This window comes from Pteropus alecto, unplaced genomic scaffold, assembly GCF_000325575.1.
Source record: "Pteropus alecto unplaced genomic scaffold, ASM32557v1 scaffold196, whole genome shotgun sequence".
Lineage (NCBI taxonomy): Eukaryota > Metazoa > Chordata > Mammalia > Chiroptera > Pteropodidae > Pteropus > Pteropus alecto.
This window is the reverse complement of record NW_006439717.1, coordinates 3,086,987-3,107,438: the sequence shown is the minus strand read 5'-3', so window position 1 is coordinate 3,107,438 and position 20,452 is coordinate 3,086,987. Positions and strand designations below refer to the sequence as shown.

Genomic DNA, 20,452 nt, shown 5'->3' with positions numbered 1-20,452 from the left:
TGATCAGCAAGAACAAATACGTATGTTCAACATTCTTCTATTTTTAAAAATAGGCTTACATTTACTAAAATTACGTCCATATGACGTAATTTTATGAGCTACAGTTTTACCTTGCTAAAGATATTTAAATGGTCTTAAGTAATCAAGGGGTCATCTATAATACATAATAACTTATCTCTGAAAACTTCCAAAATTTCATTTTCATTCCTTTCTCTCAAATGAAAAGTAATTTTCTTTGCTAAATATACTACTTCATAAAATAGAATAAGCCTGGGTTTTTTGCATTTTTTAAAGCAAAAATTTAAGTCACAAAATCAAACCCAAAACATCCTAAGATACAGCCTGAGTCAAAGCCAGAGAGAGGTCTAAGAGACAGTAGTAGGTTTACTCTTCTTAGTCCTACCCTTCAATCACTGTCACTTTGAGTAAAGCAAGATGACAGTTGTTGGTTTATAAACAATTTTAGAACTTTAATAAGATTAGAATGGTAGTGGAGAGTAAGGGCTGAAGTGGCCTTTTCCCCAAATATCCCTATAAGGATCATTTGTGCTTAACATATTATAGCATTTACAAAATTAGTTATTATACTTTAAAGTACATAATAGTATTCTAAAGTGTATGTAATAATAGCCTCCCCCTACCACACATACCATGAGGTTTGCTTTGAAGATGGTTTGTCTTGCTGGACTAAATACCCTATCCTTTTTTATATTCTGAAGGCCCATGTAAGTGACTGTCACATAGCAGGCAGTCTAAAAAAATACTGGTTAAACAAATTGTCCAAGCTAAGGCAGTATCTTTATACTCTATCTCTATAATATCTAATAACTTTCTTGCAATTAACTTAAGCACAATAAGATGGCGAGCTGTCTTTCACCTCCTCTCCCCTAATCTTTCATCTGTGCAGTGTAATAGAAACGTTTACTAGAAACTTAAAAGTGAAATTACAACAAAGACTAATATTAAAATCAGCTAAAGAATTTCTAGTACTGGAAGATTATTACTGTTTTTACAGTCATGATCTTTTACTCACCCCAATCTTTTGTACAGATTTCATAGGTTCTTTCTTAACTAACTTGATATAGAAGGCAGATGGAAGAATAAAAATCAACATAGCAGCTGCAGATGCACCTGTAAAAGAACATTTAAATTTCTTAAAATTCAGTAAATTATTTGGCATTAATTTTTTTAAACCATAAAATTCCTGATATTTGAATTAACCCTGATATTTTTTAAAACTTACCAATGAAACCAAAGATATCTCTAATAGTTGGGACAAAGATGACAAGCAAATTGGTAAATGCCAAGATGGACACAGTAATGAGACTATGACGCCACCAACTAAAATCTTTTGCTGGACAGAGTAAGTGAGTTATAGAACCCCGGATCTGCAAACATAAATAAAGATAAATTAAAATCCCATTTTTAATGGGAAAAAAACAATAGAAGATATAGCTAAAACAATAAAATTGTGTCCCTATTTCTACTGTTTTCTAAACATCTGAACACTGAAAGATCATTTAATACCTTCAATTATGAAAAAAATGCCCTAGGATGCTTTGAAAATCTACAAAGCATTAAAAAAAAGCCACTTCAAAATCACCATCAACTCAGTATTGCTCTAGTGGTATTACTCTTCCCCCAGATGTAAATCTCACAAATCTTCATGTTTAAATTCATTCCTACTGAAAAGAGAGCAAGTGATTACTTACCGGGAAAATAACAACTGGTACTGTTAGGGTGACAGCCACTAACACAGCCAAACGGACAATGAGAATAAGAATATCAGTTTCCAAGACTTTAGAGTAGGTATGAAGCAATTCTGACTCAACGCGTTCTAAGGGAAAAGACAAAAACAAAAAACTTCAAAAGTGCACTGTTTTCTCTAGAGATTACGTAGAAAAATCTAACTTGTGGCAAAATTTTCACCAAAGTTATTAACTACTCACAAAATGACTATAAACTAAGAGGCTAAAAAGATTAATTTGGAATTAGGGTTAATGCAATTAAAATAACATTGAAGGAAAATTTTTCTAAATACCAAGTAGAGATTTAGCCACATGACCCCCATTAAAAACAACAGGAGCTAAATAGCTAAATCTCATGGTTTGGCTTAGTTTGTATGTGTGTGGGTTGTATAATGTGAAGGTGATGGGAGAGGAGACAGGCAGGATGAACTTAGATGCAAGCACATCATATAAAAATGGCAAATAATTAATGATATACTTCTGAATCTGACTGAATTCTAGAAATTACTGGTTAAATATACTATAGGAAAATCTAAGGTCTGAATTAAATTTCTCCTCACAAATGAAATATATTAAAACAGACTGACTTTTTTAAGTGACAGACCATATATACCAATGTATCAATCAATTTCATTTCACGAAGCGATTTTTTTTTTTGGTAAACCAAACATTATTTACCATAAAATGTCAGGTATCCAAAGAGGGCAGCAAGCAGGTACATGAGAAACATAGCAAAAAATGAAATCTTGGACACGTTCATCATTCTTCTACGGCTGCGGCTATGTAAATTCAAAGGAAAATATAAAAATATATTTTAGCAGTAGTTATAGCAATAATTGAATAATATTTTTCCAACAAATTTATGAAAATAGGTTAAGCACACACCCTTTCAGCTCTTCATAAATGGGAAGAATAGCTGGATGGCAGACAAACGAAAAGGTCAGAATTGGCACAGCATAGACGGTCTGCAAAAAACGTAAAAATTAATTCAACATCCTAATGTAACAAACTCATGTTATTACAGTTCTGCAATTTTTTTATCAACTAATCTTAGAATCAAAGACTAAAATAATTAGTTTCCCTTACGTAATTAGCTTCCAATTTTCTAATTTGTTCACTACATGTGATCAATATCCTAACTTCTGAATGTGTCAATTATTAACATCATGATTATTTTTTAATCTATTTTAAGACACAACCCAATTCTTCTTAGTCCTCAATAATAAGGTAATCACGTTTTCCGAAGAGCAGCTATTGCTGTTACTCCTCCTCCCTAAACCTTGGGAGTTATTTTAAAATTTCCAGCAGATGGTTTCCCTCTTTTATTCCCTAAAAATCTTCCTTTCAGAAAATGAAGATTATATTTAGTTACCTGTGAGTTGAAGATAAAATAACGTGGTCTGCAAGAATCACCATCAGTTATGTTAAATGCCATGGCTGTTGGCCGTGTGAGGGTGTTATTTACTAAATCACTAATTATCGAAGCAACTTCCAAAGGACAAGAAATCTCAAATTTCTTGCAAATCACCTGAAAAAGTATTATTTTGCATTTATTAAACTGAATAATGTGACACGGCTTATGAAAAAAAACTCTAGTTTTAAAGAAAAATTATACCTACCACAATCAGAAAGAACACCATACACAACAAGGAAAGGCCACTGGTATATCCCAAATATCCTATGTCAGGGGAGTGGGGTGGAGAGATGAATGTTAGTTTAATAAAACAAGTTTAGGTTAAGTATATTTTCTCTACTAAATAGCTCAGTTCTGCTTGGAAGACTTTAGTGTGACTACAATATAAAGTCCCTAATTCTTACATACTAAGATGTAGAATTACATAAAAATAGCTGCTAATAAATAATAAAACCTTTTATTCTGTATTAATATTTACAAAGTACAAGACACTATAAAATGTCAACGAAATATTTTGGGCCCTCGGTAGCAAACGTGCCAAGACTTTGGAAGACCTACAGGTTTGTATGCAGCAACTCCCAAAAAGATATGTTTTTCTGGGCTTTTTAGCTCCCAATTTCTTTAAGAGAAAACCAGCTAGCTGGTTGCGAGGTTCATTTCAATTCTCTTTAGAGATGAGGTTTGCTCACCTAAATTTCTCAGCAGTGACAAAGGAAGAATGAGCACCAACGACACCAGCAGAACCAAATAGTCACCATTCAGATACCACAATCTAAAGTAAAAAAAGAAAAACAAAGGTCAAAAACAGTCACAGATATCCTCAGAATAACATACACATCTTTTCACAGGGCTCATTTTATAGAAATACTGTAAATATACACACAAAAATGATAGGTTTGGAAAGATCACTTATTCAAAAAGCCTACAGATAAGAATAAATGTCTAACTTTCTACACTTGATGAGTATTAGCTCAGGTTAGAAATAGGGTATGAAACAGTATAACTTTTTTCCCACTGTTTGCTCTGGGAAAGCTGCCAGCTGTTTCATAACATAAAATACTTCTTAAAGACTTGCTATTAATGTAGGGAACAAAGAGGCATTGTTAACCCAGTAATCTTATCTTCAAGCATTTTTAGAAAAATTGTACACCAACTTTGTCATAGCTTTAGCTTGTAATTTTTAATGCTAGAAATTAGAAAATTTTAAAACAAGTTTCTTTCAGACATTTGTTAGCAAATGTACATACACATTACACATTTCGAGAAAAGTTTTTCACACTTAGATAAAATACATGGGCAAAACCAAAACAACAAAACCCAATCCCCCAAATCAGGACTTATTCCAGGTTGTCAAGAATACATTTTAACATTTTGACCCATCTTAACTCCAAAAATAGTCAAAAGATCCCTTTCTGAAGTTAAGAGAAAATACTAACCATGTCTCCTAAGAGTTCTAGCAATAGTTTTCCTTTTTAAGTAATCAATTATACCCTTTTAAATCACTGTTTTCAAATTCTAATTGCCCTGTGAATTCTACTCCACTCACTTCAGCAACAAAGACCCTACAGAATATATCTAAAGATCAGCTTACTAAAATAAATATCTAAAGCAAGGCAATAATCACACCTCGTTGAAATAATGACCTGCAATTAAGTGGGGAAGTAAATTATTTCCCCCCTTGTTTACTTTAGATAAAAACCTGTTAGTCCATTGGGATGAATAACTTTGCTAGAAGGATAAGGTTTTCACAGTATAGCTATACATTTTCTGGTATTACTCATTTTAAATAAATTAAGTTTTCAGAATTTCAAAGTTACAAATATCAGACAGGAACTATTTTTAACATAATTCAAAGTTGCAGTTGTAATTCCAAGAAGTTATAGCTGAATAAGATACACCCCCAACGAAGGAGGTATAACTTCTTAGAGAGTAAATATAAAGAAAAAAGTTAAATTGGGACTTCTTGGTCAGTTTCAACATTTATGAAAAATAATTTACTAATAGTCACTTTGTAGTCAACTTTGGTAAAATGTATCTAACTATTTTAGATTTTAATTGTTTCTTATGAGTAACCTTACTTAGCACCTACCCATTTGTATCTTCAATGTTCATTAATGCCTTGATCACCAAAGGTAACTCATATTTCACTATGAAGAGGTAGCTTGACATAGCTGGAGGAAAACAAAATTATACCATTACAAGTGCAAAATGTGACACGCGACACCGAAAGTTAAGGTGTCACTACTCTGTGTTATACAAAGAGCAAAAAGTCTACCCAAATCGCCTTTTAAAACATTCTTACCTCCAATATTCTGCATTGTAATCGATCCAGAAGCTGCAAGCTTTCCAACCAATCCAAATGCCTTATGTCCCAATTGTTCATATAACAAAGACCCTATCGTTTGAAGAACACAGCAGCATGAAGCAAATATTTTATAAGAGAAACAAAATCATGACAGGCATAATTGTTTTAAAAATATCAAGCATGCTACTGTACCTCCTTCATTGGCAGTCTTCAAAAGGAGATGAACAGAATACAGGGAAAATATTGACACAAATGTCAAGAGAATTCTGATGAGAGAAAGAAAAGGTATATGGTTATAAACAAGTGCAGCTCTATTTAAAGACGATACTTTTTGGTTGTTACTTAAACATTAAATATGGAATTTGTCCTAATATTTCTTGTGTTAGAATGCCTCCCGGTTAGAGGGTCGACTTACTCTTACTTGGCATTAAAATCTTGAATCATGTCTCTGGTAATAGGGTCTACAGTATTGGTAAGAGCAGGTTTTTTTAACCACTGCACAATCATGCCAGGAGACACTGGAAAGCTAAACTTTAAGTGGTAGCGTTATGAGACTTATAATTTGATTCTGGCACCGTAATAATTATCTGTATACTTGCCACTTCTCTGCACTTTAATAGTTCCTTTTACCTGCAAAATGGTAGTAATACCTGCCAGTAAACCCAGCCTACAAGGTACTTTTGAAATGCAACTGAGCACAAATCGTAAGTAATCAATGTGACAATATATTATACTGCACCCCATGATGTGGAATACAGACTCTGCATTGTCACAAAGTTAAACAATGCCTGTGCTATCAGTCCAACTGTCTGGGTTGTCTCCTCCCTGGAATGGGGGTGGGGGTGGGGTGGAGCAGAGAGGGACTAAAGGTTCCCTAATGTCGCTTAGTTTTCCTTTAGAGCACAAGTTCTCTTATTCCAGAGTTCTATTCCCCTACTCCCAGGAAAGCCAAGAAATATATGAATTTCTTTTTAGTAAAAGGAACAAAATCAAAATCAAGGAAACTCATAGAAAACTCTGCAAACAAGAAGATAAGTTACATTTTCATGATTTTTTACAGGCAAATTGAATACCGTACCATGTAAAGTCTAACAAAGAAACTGATGTCTGTCAGTTAAACATAGGTGGTGACATCGAGCTGCCATTCTAATGCCAAAAGTTTTATGGGGTTTAATCTGAGATGGAAAGTGTCACTGTCACAGCCTTGCCTCAAACTAAAGCTGTTGATTTAATCAAAAACAATTTTCAAGGTGTGTTGACAAATTCTGTCCTCCTTTCTTACACTGAAATGACAATTGAGGAATGAATGGACTTCAATAACCTTTGAAGTCACTTTCAACCTCTAGATTGATTCTACTTAATAAAGTTACCTACAGTTGTTTAACTAGGCTGTGGCAGCCATGTGGCATTTGGCCCATGTACCTCTTTACCTCTAAATACATCTTGTAAAATACTGACAGATTAAAATCTCACTCTTGATACTATTTATCCATTTCTTAAAATGGTTAATCATCAAACACCCACACCTTATTAAAGTATAAATAATTTCCAAAGTGCAAGGCTAACATCAGATTTGCTTTCACTATGAAACAGAGATGCCATTTTACCTCATGTAAATTCTGCACTATAACCCCACTTAAAAACTGCCTCCAGTTTTTATACTAAGAGTTAGGAAGAGTTTTAAATATTTAACAATGATAGCATTCAAGTTCCCCATTAAAAACTTCAAAACTCAAGGGTCCTTTCTATGTAAATTTTTGGTCTTTCATATTAGTAAGAGCTCTCAAAAAGCTTCACGCTAATGAAGTAAGCTGACTGAATGCTAGCTTCCAATGCTCAAAGCTGGGCTTAATTTCAGCATGGAATGTCACAAAGCAGAACTTTGCAAAGGTCTGCTTTTCTTTTCATGAACATTGTATTCTGCTAAAGAAAATAACTTGAGTAGAAGGCACCAGTCAGCTAACTAAAGTACATCTGTCACAAAGCGACAATTCTGTGCTATCTGCATGTGTGGTTTCTTCATCTGCAGAACAAAATCACACTATCTTCCACAGAAATTGCCTTTACCCAGGGGCCCAAAATAACTTAAACTAAGACATAAACATCATTGAAAATGTATGCCCAAATTTACATGTATTTTTGCTTTTTGCCTGAAATAAGGTCTAAACTTTTCTATTATATTCTCCAAGGGTCAGTGACCCCACAATGGCTAAGAACCACTGCTCTAAAGTCTTTTATAGCTCTAAAATTCTATTCTACCTATTTATGCTAGAAAGCACAGGAGGAACTAATTCTAACTCGACAAGAAAAAGATTTTAAACAGGTATTTATTAAAATATTAACTTTTGCTATGACATGTGGCAATCACACAGATCTGGAATAAATATTTAAAAAGTAAAAAAACACACGGGTTGTTTTTCAGTTGCTTTATGACTCACTTTTCTTAAAGTAAAACATATTTCAGGTTAGGCAACTCTAACCTGAACACACTCTCTATACATTTAAAATTTAGTTGTTTTCTTTATGCATGTAAGGGGCCACAGGTCACTGGGGAGACTGTCAATTTACCAAGCTCATTTGGAAGTACTATGCTTATTAATAGTTCGCTTCTGATTTTGCCAGAACAAAATTTCTAACTACCCTGGATTTATCAATAGTATTAAAAAAAAAATTTCCAGCAACAAAATTTCTAACTACCCTGGATTTATCAATAGTATTAAAAAAAAAATTTCCAGCCCCTGTCACAACTGTTTTAACTATTCCCATTGATTTAAAAACTTCTGGCTTAATTATCAGTTTTAATTATTGTCCTATTTTTTCCTAATTGGCTTTCTTGATATCATGCAGTTAGATACTAAAATAAAGATATTTGTTGATTTCTCAAATATTAAATTTTAAGCAAATGATTTTTAAGTCAACTACATTAACTGTAAATTCAGTCTCTGGAGCCAAAATAAGTTGTATCATCATATTAACTGCCCTGCATGGCAGACTCACTACTTACACATACTTACATAAAAAGAGCAATTCCAGTATTAGCCATGGCATAAGAAAGCCCAAGGATTCCACTGCCCACAATCGCATTGCTCAGATTAAATACTGACATTCCAAAGGAAGTAGTACCTGGATGCTACATAGAGGGAAAACGATAACCAAACATATAACAATAATTAAACGGAGAAAACCAGCTTTGGGCAAGTTAGATTTGATATCTAAAAGTAAAACTATTCTTTTATCCATAATGCCACACACACAAGAATTATTAATTTTTAACTTACAAAATCTGTTTCATACTTCTTTTTCCCCAAATTCGATTCAAGCAAAAAGTTCTGGTTTTCGGGATCTACATCTGCATAATGGCTGCGAAAAAAAAAAAATTAAGTTGGATTTAAATATACAATGGAATGCTTTAAGGCAAAGCAGCCCTTTAGTTGATATACATCTTTATTTAAATGAGTATTAAATAGGAGTTGACTTTCACACAAGATAGCGTCAGTACAGTGAGACAATCGGATACTCTCTCTAAATGCTACAGTAAGTTAAATCATCATAAGCAGAGTCCTACAATCTACCCGTTTTTAAAACTGCACACAACTACTCTCACCTCACCTTTTCAGAGCAGCTTGCTTGGTGGGATAGGAGTAGTTGAAGTCGCTGTTGGAACTGTAACTGCTGCTGTCCTCATCCGGGGAAATATTGAACCTTCCCATTTCGGCTTTCTTCATGCTGGGAACCGGGAGGAATCAGATGCTGCGAGTAACACTGGGCTCCTTTTGTCCTTGCTGGTGAACCGGCCCGCGCAGCTGCCTGCGAAGGTACAGGCGGTGCGTCAAGACCGCAGCGCCCGCCCCCCCCGCCCAGGTCACGTGACGCCGCCAGGCGGCGCAGCACGGCTTATTCACTCTCGGCCAGGCGAGTGGAAAAGTACCAGCCGAGCGCGAGGGGCGGGGGCGCACCGAGGGGCGGAAAAGTACAGACAGCCGAGCTGCCGAGAACAAAGATGGTCCCAACGCGGCGCCGCGCCTGCCGAGGCCCGCACCCCCGGACCCCGAGGCCTCTCAGAGGATTTTAGCAATTCACCCTCTCCGTGACTCCAAGTCTGAGAAAGGAGTGCAGGGGGCTCGGTTTTGCTCTCCCCCAGCCTCTTTAGTCGTGCACAAGCAGGCAGGGCACACAGCCCACCCAGGCATAGGTGTGCATGCCGCCTAGGTGAACAGCTCCTTGTTTCCTGCATTTGCAACAGTAGTGCCGCGTAACCCGTCCCCAGATGGAGAGGTGCCTCTGCGGCAGTTAGCCGACTCGAGGGGGCGGAAAAGGCTGACAAGTCCTCTGTCGAGCAGGGGAGAACGCCAGTTCCCAGGCGCTCAGCGGGTTTGTTTACACGAGCACGCCCGTGCCCTCGAGCACACTCGTCCACTGGCATTTGGCTAGCGAGTGCCTCGCCGAATGGCCCCTCCTATGCCCGGAAAAGAAACTGATGCAATATCGATCGCCGATTGTCAAACGTTCCCGGCCCGTCTTCCCCAATCGTGGCCTCTGCCACAATAAAAGCCCAAGCTCGCCTCTACTCCCCCAAATTCCAGACCCTACCTCCACCCGGACTTAATTTTTTTTATTGATGCAAGCCTCAAGACTTGCCGCAGCAGACCCGCGGGGCGGCCTGCCTCCCCTCCCCCCAACGGGAGAATGCAGTTCCACTCCTGGCGGGCACGCGGCCCCCAGCGCTGCGCCCCTCCCCTGCGTGGAGGGCGGCTAATCCTCTGTGGGCTGGGGTCGAAGGCGGGCCCGCCGACCACAAACGCCCGTCCGGGAGGAAATGACCCTCGCAGCTGCCTCCGCCTGCCGCTGCCCCTCCCGTACGCCCCTCCCCCACTCCCGCCCGGGTCCCGCGCCCTTTTCACAGACAACCCCGCGCGGTTACCTCAGTGGTCTCCGCTCCTGAACTCGGAATGTCACAGGAACACCTTCTGTGGGTTTTTCTCAGTCAAACAAAAATTGTAAAAAACACACACACAAAAAAACCACCCCAATAGGCAGGAAAAATAATCTTAATAAAAAAAGAAATGACAAGTTGCCCCCCCAATCGTCCGGCGTCTGCTGTCTCAAGGGGGAGGTGCGAGTGTGCGGGAACGCGTGGTGGGGCTACTGGCGGGGATCAGAAACACAGTGCTCCACGGCGGCAACGTCGCGCGACTCTGGAGCAGCTTGGGAGCTGCGGGTTATAGCGGCCGCCCGGACGACACGTCAGTGGGCGGGGACGCGGCCTCCGGGTGCCTTCTCTTTGTGTATCGACATCACCTGGGCTCCGCCCCCGGCCCGCCCGAGCCCGCAGGCCCAGGCCCCGCCCCCGCCCTAACTCGTTCCCCTCCCGCCGGGGCGGACTCAGGCGCCCGGCTCCGCCCTCTGGCAACACCCACCCTCCAGCAAAGCCAAATCTCACTTTCTCCAGTCCCTCGGTTAACCTGGGAAGAGCACTCCCGTGCTTCTCTCGGCCTATTCGTTTCAGCCCGAATTGGTGCCCAATTTATGCGGTTGTCTCCTTCAAATTCCTTTTGGTCCGTGCTACCAGCAGTCTTTGCATTCTGCTCAAGGGTTTTTAGGGACACATCCCACTCACTCAACCCTTTCCTGCCTGTTATTTTTGTGATTCACATGAGGGTTTTCTCTCTCAAACTTGGGCTAACATCGTAACATTGTCTCCATGGTCTGTTTCTGTTCTCGTTCTTCTCCATCTAGACCTGCTTTCACTCTTCAACACTAAGCCTGATTTAGGTGCCTTGGCAGCATCGTTTCGGGATATCCTTTGTATATGAACATAGAAAACCTTACTAGGGGAAAAACTCCCTCCTAACCAGCAAACCAGACTCTTTGAAAGGGGGCCTGGTTTGGCCTCCGGTTGAGGAGAACGGCTCTTCTGAGGTGTAGGAGTCCCCAGTTTTCCCTTCGCAGACACATCTCACTCATTCCACCACTCCCACCCCAATTTTAGAGCACTTCTCTCTCCCTCCTCGCTTTTCTTTTCTTGAATTTGTAAAGGCACTGCCTCCGTTGGAATGCTGGTCTGAGAGACTCTCCCGAGCCTGATCCTTCCTTTCCAGTGGTGATGTGGTCTCGCTGAGTCCGGCAACCCGGGGGCCCTTACGCAGTGGAATGCTCCTGCTACCGGAAAGGCAGGATCCGTCCCTTGCTGGAAACAAAAGGCCCCTTATGAGAGATAAATGTTTGTTGAATGAATGAATAAACAAATGAGTTTGACCTACTGCTCTCTTCCTTTGGGGAACGTGGGAGAGACTGAGCTGGGCATAGAGGAAAGGGTTGAGTGTGATCACAATTTTTGCTTTCAATATTTTCCCGAGGAAATTTGTACAACTATTTCCGTGGAACGTGAGGCTGCGGGTGTCCTGGGCCTGCACCAGTGTTCATGAGTGACAAGGGAGGACCCGATTTCCCCTTTACACTCCTATGGTCCCCACCCCTTTTACTGGTCAGACTAGTCTTACCTAAACACTACTGTTTTCCTGCTTTAGTGCTCAACTTACCCTCACCATCATTCAAGCTTCTTCATTGAACCGAAGGAAATCCTCCCTCAGCTTTGATACCTTCCTTCTCATGCCTCTTTTTGCATGTACTATTTTCTAAGCCATGTGTTTGCAAGACGTTTGAAAATCCGAGTTGTCTCGTACTCAAAATTATTCAAGTTTGTTTGTAGTCTTGTCTCTCCAGGAAGACTGAACTCCTGAAGGTAGGTTTGGCATCTCACACGATCAAGGCTGAAAAAACTTACCTTCATTCCCTGATAACAACAATCAACTCTTCTTGTCAGGAGACCAATCTTAGTGGTGGGTTAGAGAGGACTCCCTGGAAGTTCCTTTTTATCAGGTTTCCACTGATAAAAATCAAAAGGTCTTAAAACACTTTTTCATCCAAGTGAGTCTCCTGCCCAGTCAGAGGTGCTAAGGAAGCCCTCAGGGTTATGGTTGACAAGTCACACTCTCACGAGATCCCTTGTCCTTCGGACTTTTTGGTGGTTTGTATAGCAACATTACTTAAGAGGACTTGTAAAATTCAGTGTGTGTGCATGTGTGTGTCTGTGTGTTGGGGGAGGGCTGTAATCTTGTTCTGACTTCTGTATGATAAGAATCTGAATGACAAAAAAAGAGGGGGGAGGTATTGAAAGGTCTGTTTTTCTATTGCTCATTTGATTCATGTTTTCAAAGGCCAATCTGAGGTGTATGATAAGAATCTGAATGACAAAAAAAGAGGGGGAGGTATTGAAAGGTCTGTTTTTCTATTGCCCATTTGATTCATGTTTTCAAAGGCCAATCTGAGGGATATCTGCTAACTCAAGTGGCTTCCAACTGAAGCCTGATGTGCTTAGGTTTTTGCTGTTATATTTGGGGCTAGAATGCATGGGACACTGTGCCCTTACCCATTTACTGGGAAACTATACCACCAAATGCTTGTTGGTCAGAAGTGCCACGATTTTGCTTTATTTCTAAGCTAATGTTTTAGAAGTACAGTATTTTTCAAACTGCAGAATGTAATCTAGAGATAGATAGTGATGAATTCAATGGATTACCTTGAGCTTTTTTTCTTTAATGTGTAGAATTAAAAATATCAGTATGCCTTATATAGCAATGCTAAGTTCTATTATGTAAAACTTTAATTTGGTATATAGATATATTCTGAGTTATGATATAAAATGTATTTCTTACCATGGGTTGGGATCAAATAATTTTGAAAGCTACTGAAAGCAAACCTATCTAAGACAGAAAAATAATCACAAATAGCAGTTGTCAACTCTGAACTTTCAGGAATGCATTGTCAAAATAGATTGTTAGAAGTTTTTATGAGTAGTTATCTTCTATAGAATTATGACCATTATCACCTGATAAAATATAGTGGTTTTATTTTCTGGGGGCTATAACAAGTCCTGTGGACATTCCCCAAACTAGTTGAACAGTTGGTCTTCAGGACGATCCTCAAAATTCTCTTTACCCAGCATTTCAATTTCCCTGAAGTAGGCTTAACTGTTAAATTTGCTTCTCTCTACCCTCCATTTCCAACTAATTTTGTTTTCAGGTTGGCTTTCACAGCTTTCTTTGATCTGACCCTAGCCTATAGTTCCACCCTTATCCCCCATTATTCCTTGTGGTAGCCAGCTTCCAAGATGACTCCCAAGGAATCCCACCTCCTGGTATTTGTGCCCATTTGTAATCCCCTTTCCTCGACTATGATTTGGACCCAGCAATGTTCTTCTATTAATCAAAAGTGATTGTATGTCACTTCTAAGATTAGGTTACAAAAAGACTCTGGCTTCCAACTTGCTTTGTCTTGTACTCTTCCTTATTTCCTTTGGGGGAAACCAGCTTGTGAACTGTCCTGTGGAGAGGCCCACATGGCCAAGAACTGGTGTCTCTGGCCAGAGCCAGGGAAAACCTGCAGTCTACCCAGAGTCACATGAGTAAACTTGGAAGCTGACCTTGCCCCATTGACCTAGAGATGACTGCAGCCCCAGCTAATACCTTACTGAGAGGACCCAGCTAAGTCCAGTCTGGATTCCTGACCCACAGAATTAAGATATGATAAATATTTATTGTTTAAGCCACTGAATTTTGCCATAGTTTATTACTCAGCCATAGATAACTTAATACATTCTCCTTCATATACCTTTATGCTTTTGCCAAAATATATTGCTCAGTGTTCTTAATACAAACCATTTTCCATTCAAACTAGTCCCACTGCTTGGAGTGTTCTTACATCCTCCTCCCTGCCATTACTGTAAATCTAAACTGTCTTTCTTTTGAGGCTCAACTTAAACACTTCACCTGTCATTAATTTTTTTTTGTCTGATTCATTTGGAACTGATTCTATTTGAACTCTACGCTTTATAAGTATCTTTTTGTGTCACTTTTTGTGTTGTCTGTGTACTAGATTTTGTGTTAGGGTTTTTAGAAGGTAAATTCTGTCTGTCTACATCTAGCCTAGTCACCTGTAAAAGGAAGGTACTTTTTCAGTATATGGATAAATTCAATACATTTTTTCTTTATAGTACCTATTACCATCTGACTTATATTTATTTATTTACTTCTTTATTGTTGGTCTTTCTCACTAGAATGCAAGCTCCATGAGAGCAGGAGTTTAATCTGCTTTAGTCACTGTTAGCTCCAGCACCTAGAACAGTGCCTGACAATATATTTTTGTTGAATGAATAAATGTAGGAGTGAACAGTTTTGAGTTTTTCTAGGAGCAGGAGAAAATATATTATCTAATACAGGTCCCCCACCCTCACCCTCATCCAAAAGTAAAGCATACCTAAGAAACCTTTTGTAAGCCATTATGGCATAAAGCAAAGAAGCAATTACCATAAATTTATATGCTGATGCTGAGTGTAGTTCCCAGGGAAGGAGCTTGGCAGTGCCACTCTTGCTGCTCAGGGTGTGTAATGCCTCTGTAACCGCTTGCTGCAAAACAAATGTCAAAATCTATTTTTACTTTTCACCTTTTCTCATAAAAGTAAAATCCTCTTATGATTTATTTTGGTTAGTGAAAACAGGTACTAATGTAGGTCTTTCTAAAAGTGAAATGGAGTAAGGCGAACTTTTGAAAAGTGGGAATACCTGTATGTCTAAAGGACATCTATTTCATCCCTTATTGGCCAAAGCAGAACTCTTGATTTCCCTAGCAAAACTGTTCTTCTCTTAATTTTTACAGTTTAAAAAACTAACATCGCCATTCACGAAAGAGTTCAGTCCCCAGACCAGGGAGTCATCTTCAGTCCTCCTTTTCCTCACAGATCTAATCTATCAGCAAGTATTAAGGGTTCTGCTTTTAAATATATATCCAGGATCCTGCCATTTCTCACCATCTTCATTGCTCTGGTTCTAGTCTAAATGACTGTCACCTCTCTCCTGGATCACTGCAAAAGCCACAGTCTAATTCATCTCTGGGCTTCCATCCTTGATGCTCATAGTCTGTTATCCACCCAGCAGTCCAAAAGATCTTCTCAGAACATAAATCAAATCCCTTGCTTAAAGGGATAAATTATTTCCCTTACTTAAAGCCCTCCAGTGCCTTCTAATTGCAATCAGAATAAAATCCATATTCCTCACTCACCATGGCCTTCCCATGGCCTTGCCTACTTTTTCAACCTTATCTTCTATCATTCTTGTCCTTTTCACCATGAACTATCCACATTGATCTCTCTGTGCCTAAAACAGTCTAAGTTATTCCCTGTACAGGGTTCTGCACTTGCTGTTTCTTCCACCTAGAAATCTCCTTGCCTATATTTTTGTGTGTCTGCCTTCTCATCACTTAGATTTCAGCTTATATGTCACCTCCTTGAGAGAAAAAAAATCTTCCTTGACCATCCTGGCAAAAGTTACCCCTTTCATGCTATCTCCATTTCCCCACTGTCCTATTATATTTTTATTGCTTTTTTTTTTTTATGAGTTGAAAGCATATTATTTAATCCTCTATTTCTTTGCTTATGATCTCCTTCCCTTTCCTGTATCTTCCCTCCTAAACCCCTTTCTGGCAAGTTAACTCTGTGAGGAAAAGTCTTTTGTTTTGCTCATCATTGAGTCTTCAGTGCCTAGAACAGTGCCTGATATACAGAAGTTCAATAAGTGTTAGTTGAAAGAGTACATTTAACTTTATCTTTCAGCACCTAGCACATAATAAACTGAATGAAAATCTGTTACCATGGCTTGATGGTGGAAAGGACAGGTTTTTCTTGAGCCACAAGTATGAGAATTAATTCCAAGACTTGCTTTCTAATGGCTTATTACCTAATATGAGCTTTTGCTATGAACACAGCCTGACGTTATCATCCAATGTTATTCAAAATACAAGTATGGACACTGACATTATGGAGAAATAGTGCAATTCTACCACCCCACTCCAACATCCCTCTTCAAACCACACCCTTCCCTTTATTCCAATGACTTTCATATTGTCTTAGCATTAATCTCTCCCAAGTTCTTCAACAAATTCCTCTCTCTACTCTTTTTTATTCTTCTTATCAGTTTGCATATTTTATTCTTGGGATTATGTTTAGTAGGTGCTCAACAAATGAAGCGTTGTATTTTATCTTAAAAAGGCATTTCACAAGCCCAAAGCAATAGTATTAATTCTGTGAGCACCCTCGTAACTGGCATATTTTTCTAGTGTTGAAAGATACTCTATTAGGTAGCAATTGCTGTGTAACAAATTATTCCAAAACTTAGTGGCTGAAACTCTCAAAGCTACTGATCAGACATTCGAGGGTTGTTCAGTTGTGTTTTGGTTTAAAGTTTCTTACTGAGGTTACAGTCTGCTGACAGATATGTCTACAGTTATCTAATGGCCTGACTGGGGCTGAAAGATCTATTTCCAAGGAAACTCTCTTACATGCTAGCAAGTTGGAACTGCCCTGTTTTGGTTCCTCTCCAAGAAAGCTTCTCCACAAGCCTGATTTAGTGCCTTACAACATGGCAGTTGGCTTATCCCAGAACAAGTGATCCAAGAGAGATCAAGGCAGAAGCTGTAATGCCTTTATAAACTAGCCTTGGAAGTCACATTTTATATTTCTGCCATATTCTATAAGTCACAAAGGCAAGCCCTGATATAACATAGGAAGGGACTCTACAAAGACATCAACACCAGGCAGTGAGGATTTTGGGGGCTTTCCTAGAGGCTTTTTACCATGGAGAGGTTGTCAGCAGCAGAAAAATTTTTACTGCAAGAAACACAATTTGCAATTAAAAATGGCTTAAATAATAAGGACACTTTCTATTTCATCTAATAGGAAGTCTACATATAGGATAGTCCCAGGGTTAAGTCCCAGGGCTTTGATAATCTCCTCAAAGACTAAAAGCTCACCATCTTTTCATTCTGACATCTTCGGCATGCGGAGATGTCTCTTTGTCAGGGTCACATGTTGGATACAGTGGTTTCGGGGGTCATATGCAGACAGACCCATATCTGCTAAAAAAGAATGATGGAATGTAAATTTCGTGAGTTAATTTTATTATTAGAGATAGCATTTCCTGGAAGTACTACTGTAGATGTCTCAGATCCTATTGGCCAGAATTAAGTAACATAGTCATGCACAAAAAGCACATTTTATTGTGAATCCAGATGTGAGCAAGCATTAATGTTTTGTAAGTGCCACCTCATTTCTTAGCCAGAAATGAAAAATTATGGTACCCACAGAAATTGAACCTTAAAAAACAATTAAAAAATATTTAGTTTTACATTTTAGTATAAACATGTTCCGTTCTGTCAGGACTGCAGAACTTACCAGACTATAACTATTCTGTTTCTCTCACCTCCTCCCCAAATTAAGGGGAAAGGAATGGTTTGACTAATGACCTTTTGTGGTATTTACCCATTGGCCTTTTCATGTGACCCTGTAGTCCATATTTCTTGGTGCGGTACATGCTAATGAATGTGAACAAAACTGTCATAAAGATGAAGAATTTATTGACCATGGTTCTTTCACTGGATAAACTGACACCTGCTAATCAGCAATAGGTGGCTTGGAAGGTGAAATGTGAAAGCAAAATCACAGATTTAAGTTCTCACATATGTGCTTACAGGCTACTAAGAATGCACCAAGGTTATATTAAGGATCAAAAATTATGCTAGAAAATAAGATGTGTAAACTAAGTAAAAATTTTTATGTTTTATTGAATAATATACTATGCTCCATTCTTCTGAAAAATCAAAATGTTCAAACTTACAATTTTCCAAAATAGGGTGATTTTTAAAACCTTTATTTTTATGCTTGTTAGTGGTCTGTCTTCTTGTCCAAAAAAATGACAGCAACTGAATATGTTCTACTCAAAACACTCTTAGGCCACAATGGACTTACATGCCTGGCTTTCAGTTTCTGGATCTTTCTTTGCCCAGGGCTAAGATACTGAAATAGGGATTTATTAAAACTAACATACCTGCAATTCTGGTTCTTGGATGGAAAGCATTTTAATATCTGGGCTTGGTTCTGGGATCTTTACTCAGGTAAAACTCCTGGGGTTTTGGCTGCAATCTTTGGCACCTTGTGTCTGATTAAGACACCTGTATCGTTTCAAGTCACCTCATTTTGGGACACCTGGAGCTAATGCCATCTTTCAACCCCCCTCCCCAGTGACATCCACCAAGGACAGTCCAGAACCAACCAACCTGAAACTGTTAAAGGTTTTTCTTGAGGTGCAGCACGTGCGTAACATACCCCTTTTTTGTGAAATAATGTCAGAGTGGAGCCATTTGTCACCTCTGGTGGATGAGGTCAACAAAAGTTGCTGTCTCAGGAATAAATCTTATTCGTGGTTGGAAAAGCTAAGAGAGGAATGTTACGGGACAGAGAAAATAACTTATTTTCAAGGTGGTTAAGTGGGGGTAAGAAAAGACAAATGGGCCCTGTACATGCTTTGTTTAAACCACGACGCAGTGCGTTAAATGAGTAGAAGACACGACGTCTATCGGAACCGTCTTCCTCCTTAGTCTTACACTCCACAGGGAGGTCCGCGAGGTCCGCGTCAAGCAGATCTGTGGTGGCGCGGCTGAGGGGCTGCGGCGCCCCAAAGGCGACGGCGGAAGCGTCAGGACGCCGCGCCTCGCCTCTCAGGACGCCAGCCGGCTTCGCGCAAGGTCAGAGGCAAGAGCGCGCCGCGGCTCGGAGCTCTAAGGAGGAGCGCGAAGAACGCGAGAGCTGCCGGCCCGTGGAGGGGCGGTGCCTGCCAGGGCTCCTGCGGCAGGCGGTCCTGCGCAGCCCAGCTCTCTGGGTAGAAAGGAAACTCTGCAGTTGGTGTGAGGGGGCGGAGGCCCGGGGGACGCAGGGTTTGGAGTTCGAAGCGGGAACGGGGCGGGGCCTTCGGCGCGGAGCCTCAGTAGGTCTCCGGAAATTTCCACTAGGGTTCTGAGCGCCCCGGCCGCCGAGGCGCAGTCCGGCCCTGCGCTCCTAGGGCCCACGAGATGGTGATTCACCAGGCGCCGCCTCGGGAGCAACGGGAGGGGAAGAGAAGGCGGGGCTTGGGGGAGGGGGAGAGGAGAGAAGTGATCGGCAGCAGGAAGGCAAGCAAGAGAGAACAGGAGTGGGGAGACGAGAGGCGCGGAGACGGGGGCATGTGCTCGGGCCCCGCAGCTCGGGAGCCGGGGCCTTGCCTACAGCGGTGTTGCCTAGCCTCGGCCGGCTGGGACGCTGCCGAGTACGCACGCGCCTGCCGTGCTCGCCCGCAACGTGGTAAACCTGGAGTCCTGAAACGTCAGGGCTAATTCCGGGGTGCTTTGAAGAAAGCCGTCCGGGGGCGGGGGGGTGGTACTTGGAGGTCCCGCGCAGTTTTCGCGAAAGCGCCAGGCAGCACACGCATGCCTTGCATGGGACAGTGCAGTCTGGAGAAACTGTCACGCCCTGTTGGCATCTGGCCGGGCTAGTGTACGTGGCTCCTTACGTGGAGAATTGTGACTGGAAAGCGTGAACCGGAGGGATGGACGAAAGGGTGAGGCCTTGGCCCATCATCTGTGCCCTTGGGGGCCCAAAGACACTAGTATCTGTCAGATTAAATGCCCAGACCCACGAGGAAATCGTTGAGGCTTTGGCGGACGTGTGAGATTTGTGCAACTGGTTCCAGATGGCTTCCCGTTAAGACTTGAAAATCGGCATGCCAAATATTTCCTATTCTTTGTTGAGTAGATTACACAGACATCCCGCCCATATCTGCTCTTGTAAGGAAACGTTCCTTGCAGTAGTCCGACTGTTTCATCCCTTGTGTCCTTTTAGGGTCTTTCTAGTAATTGACCTAAAATTCATTCCATCAAAGTCTTGGAAGCTAATTAAAAAATACTAGCCCGAATTAGAAAGTTAAGCTCTTTGTTTACCAACCGCGTTGCCTGGAAAGACAGAGTTGTGGGTTTTCTCTTCAGGTTTCCTCACAGCCTCTTCTGGGGTCTTTTTCTCTCAATCCCACCTTGAAGCAAAAGTACCGACTAGAAAATGCTGCTGAA

General features: G+C 40.4%; 1 protein-coding gene and 1 long non-coding RNA gene across 5 annotated transcripts in view; both read right to left on the bottom strand.

Moving 5' to 3' along the window:
- SLC38A2 (solute carrier family 38 member 2) overlaps positions 1 to 10,685 on the bottom strand; it is a 13,691-nt gene extending 3,006 nt beyond the window's left edge. Inside the window, exons 1-16 of one of the 3 annotated variants that reach the window (XM_006916863.3) lie at positions 10,389 to 10,685; positions 9,077 to 9,274; positions 8,746 to 8,827; positions 8,482 to 8,597; positions 5,660 to 5,733; positions 5,465 to 5,557; positions 5,252 to 5,333; positions 3,852 to 3,934; positions 3,368 to 3,426; positions 3,121 to 3,276; positions 2,634 to 2,713; positions 2,427 to 2,527; positions 1,713 to 1,837; positions 1,244 to 1,388; positions 1,030 to 1,131; positions 941 to 956 (exon numbers count right to left, since the gene is read on the bottom strand). In XM_006916863.3, coding sequence (XP_006916925.1) covers positions 941 to 956; positions 1,030 to 1,131; positions 1,244 to 1,388; positions 1,713 to 1,837; positions 2,427 to 2,527; positions 2,634 to 2,713; positions 3,121 to 3,276; positions 3,368 to 3,426; positions 3,852 to 3,934; positions 5,252 to 5,333; positions 5,465 to 5,557; positions 5,660 to 5,733; positions 8,482 to 8,597; positions 8,746 to 8,827; positions 9,077 to 9,192 — 1,430 coding nt within the window. In that variant the 5' untranslated portion in view covers positions 9,193 to 9,274; positions 10,389 to 10,685. Of the gene's footprint in view, positions 1 to 940; positions 957 to 995; positions 1,132 to 1,243; positions 1,389 to 1,712; positions 1,838 to 2,426; positions 2,528 to 2,633; positions 2,714 to 3,120; positions 3,277 to 3,367; positions 3,427 to 3,851; positions 3,935 to 5,251; positions 5,334 to 5,464; positions 5,558 to 5,659; positions 5,734 to 8,481; positions 8,598 to 8,745; positions 8,828 to 9,076; positions 9,275 to 10,388 lie in introns of those variants that run through there. The other 2 variants (XM_015593191.2, XM_015593192.2) reach the window with 2 other exon arrangements.
- Positions 10,686 to 10,876: 191 nt separating this feature from the next.
- LOC112483836 lies at positions 10,877 to 18,941 on the bottom strand. 2 transcript variants are annotated; one of them, XR_003047792.1, is made up of 4 exons: positions 18,632 to 18,941; positions 17,330 to 17,434; positions 14,833 to 14,931; positions 10,877 to 11,654 (listed from the first exon to the last, which is right to left on the bottom strand). It is a non-coding gene; the product is annotated as an uncharacterized LOC112483836 (long non-coding RNA). The 2 variants fall into 2 exon arrangements; XR_003047791.1 differs by having other exon boundaries at positions 17,330 to 18,941.
- Positions 18,942 to 20,452: the final 1,511 nt, after the last annotated feature.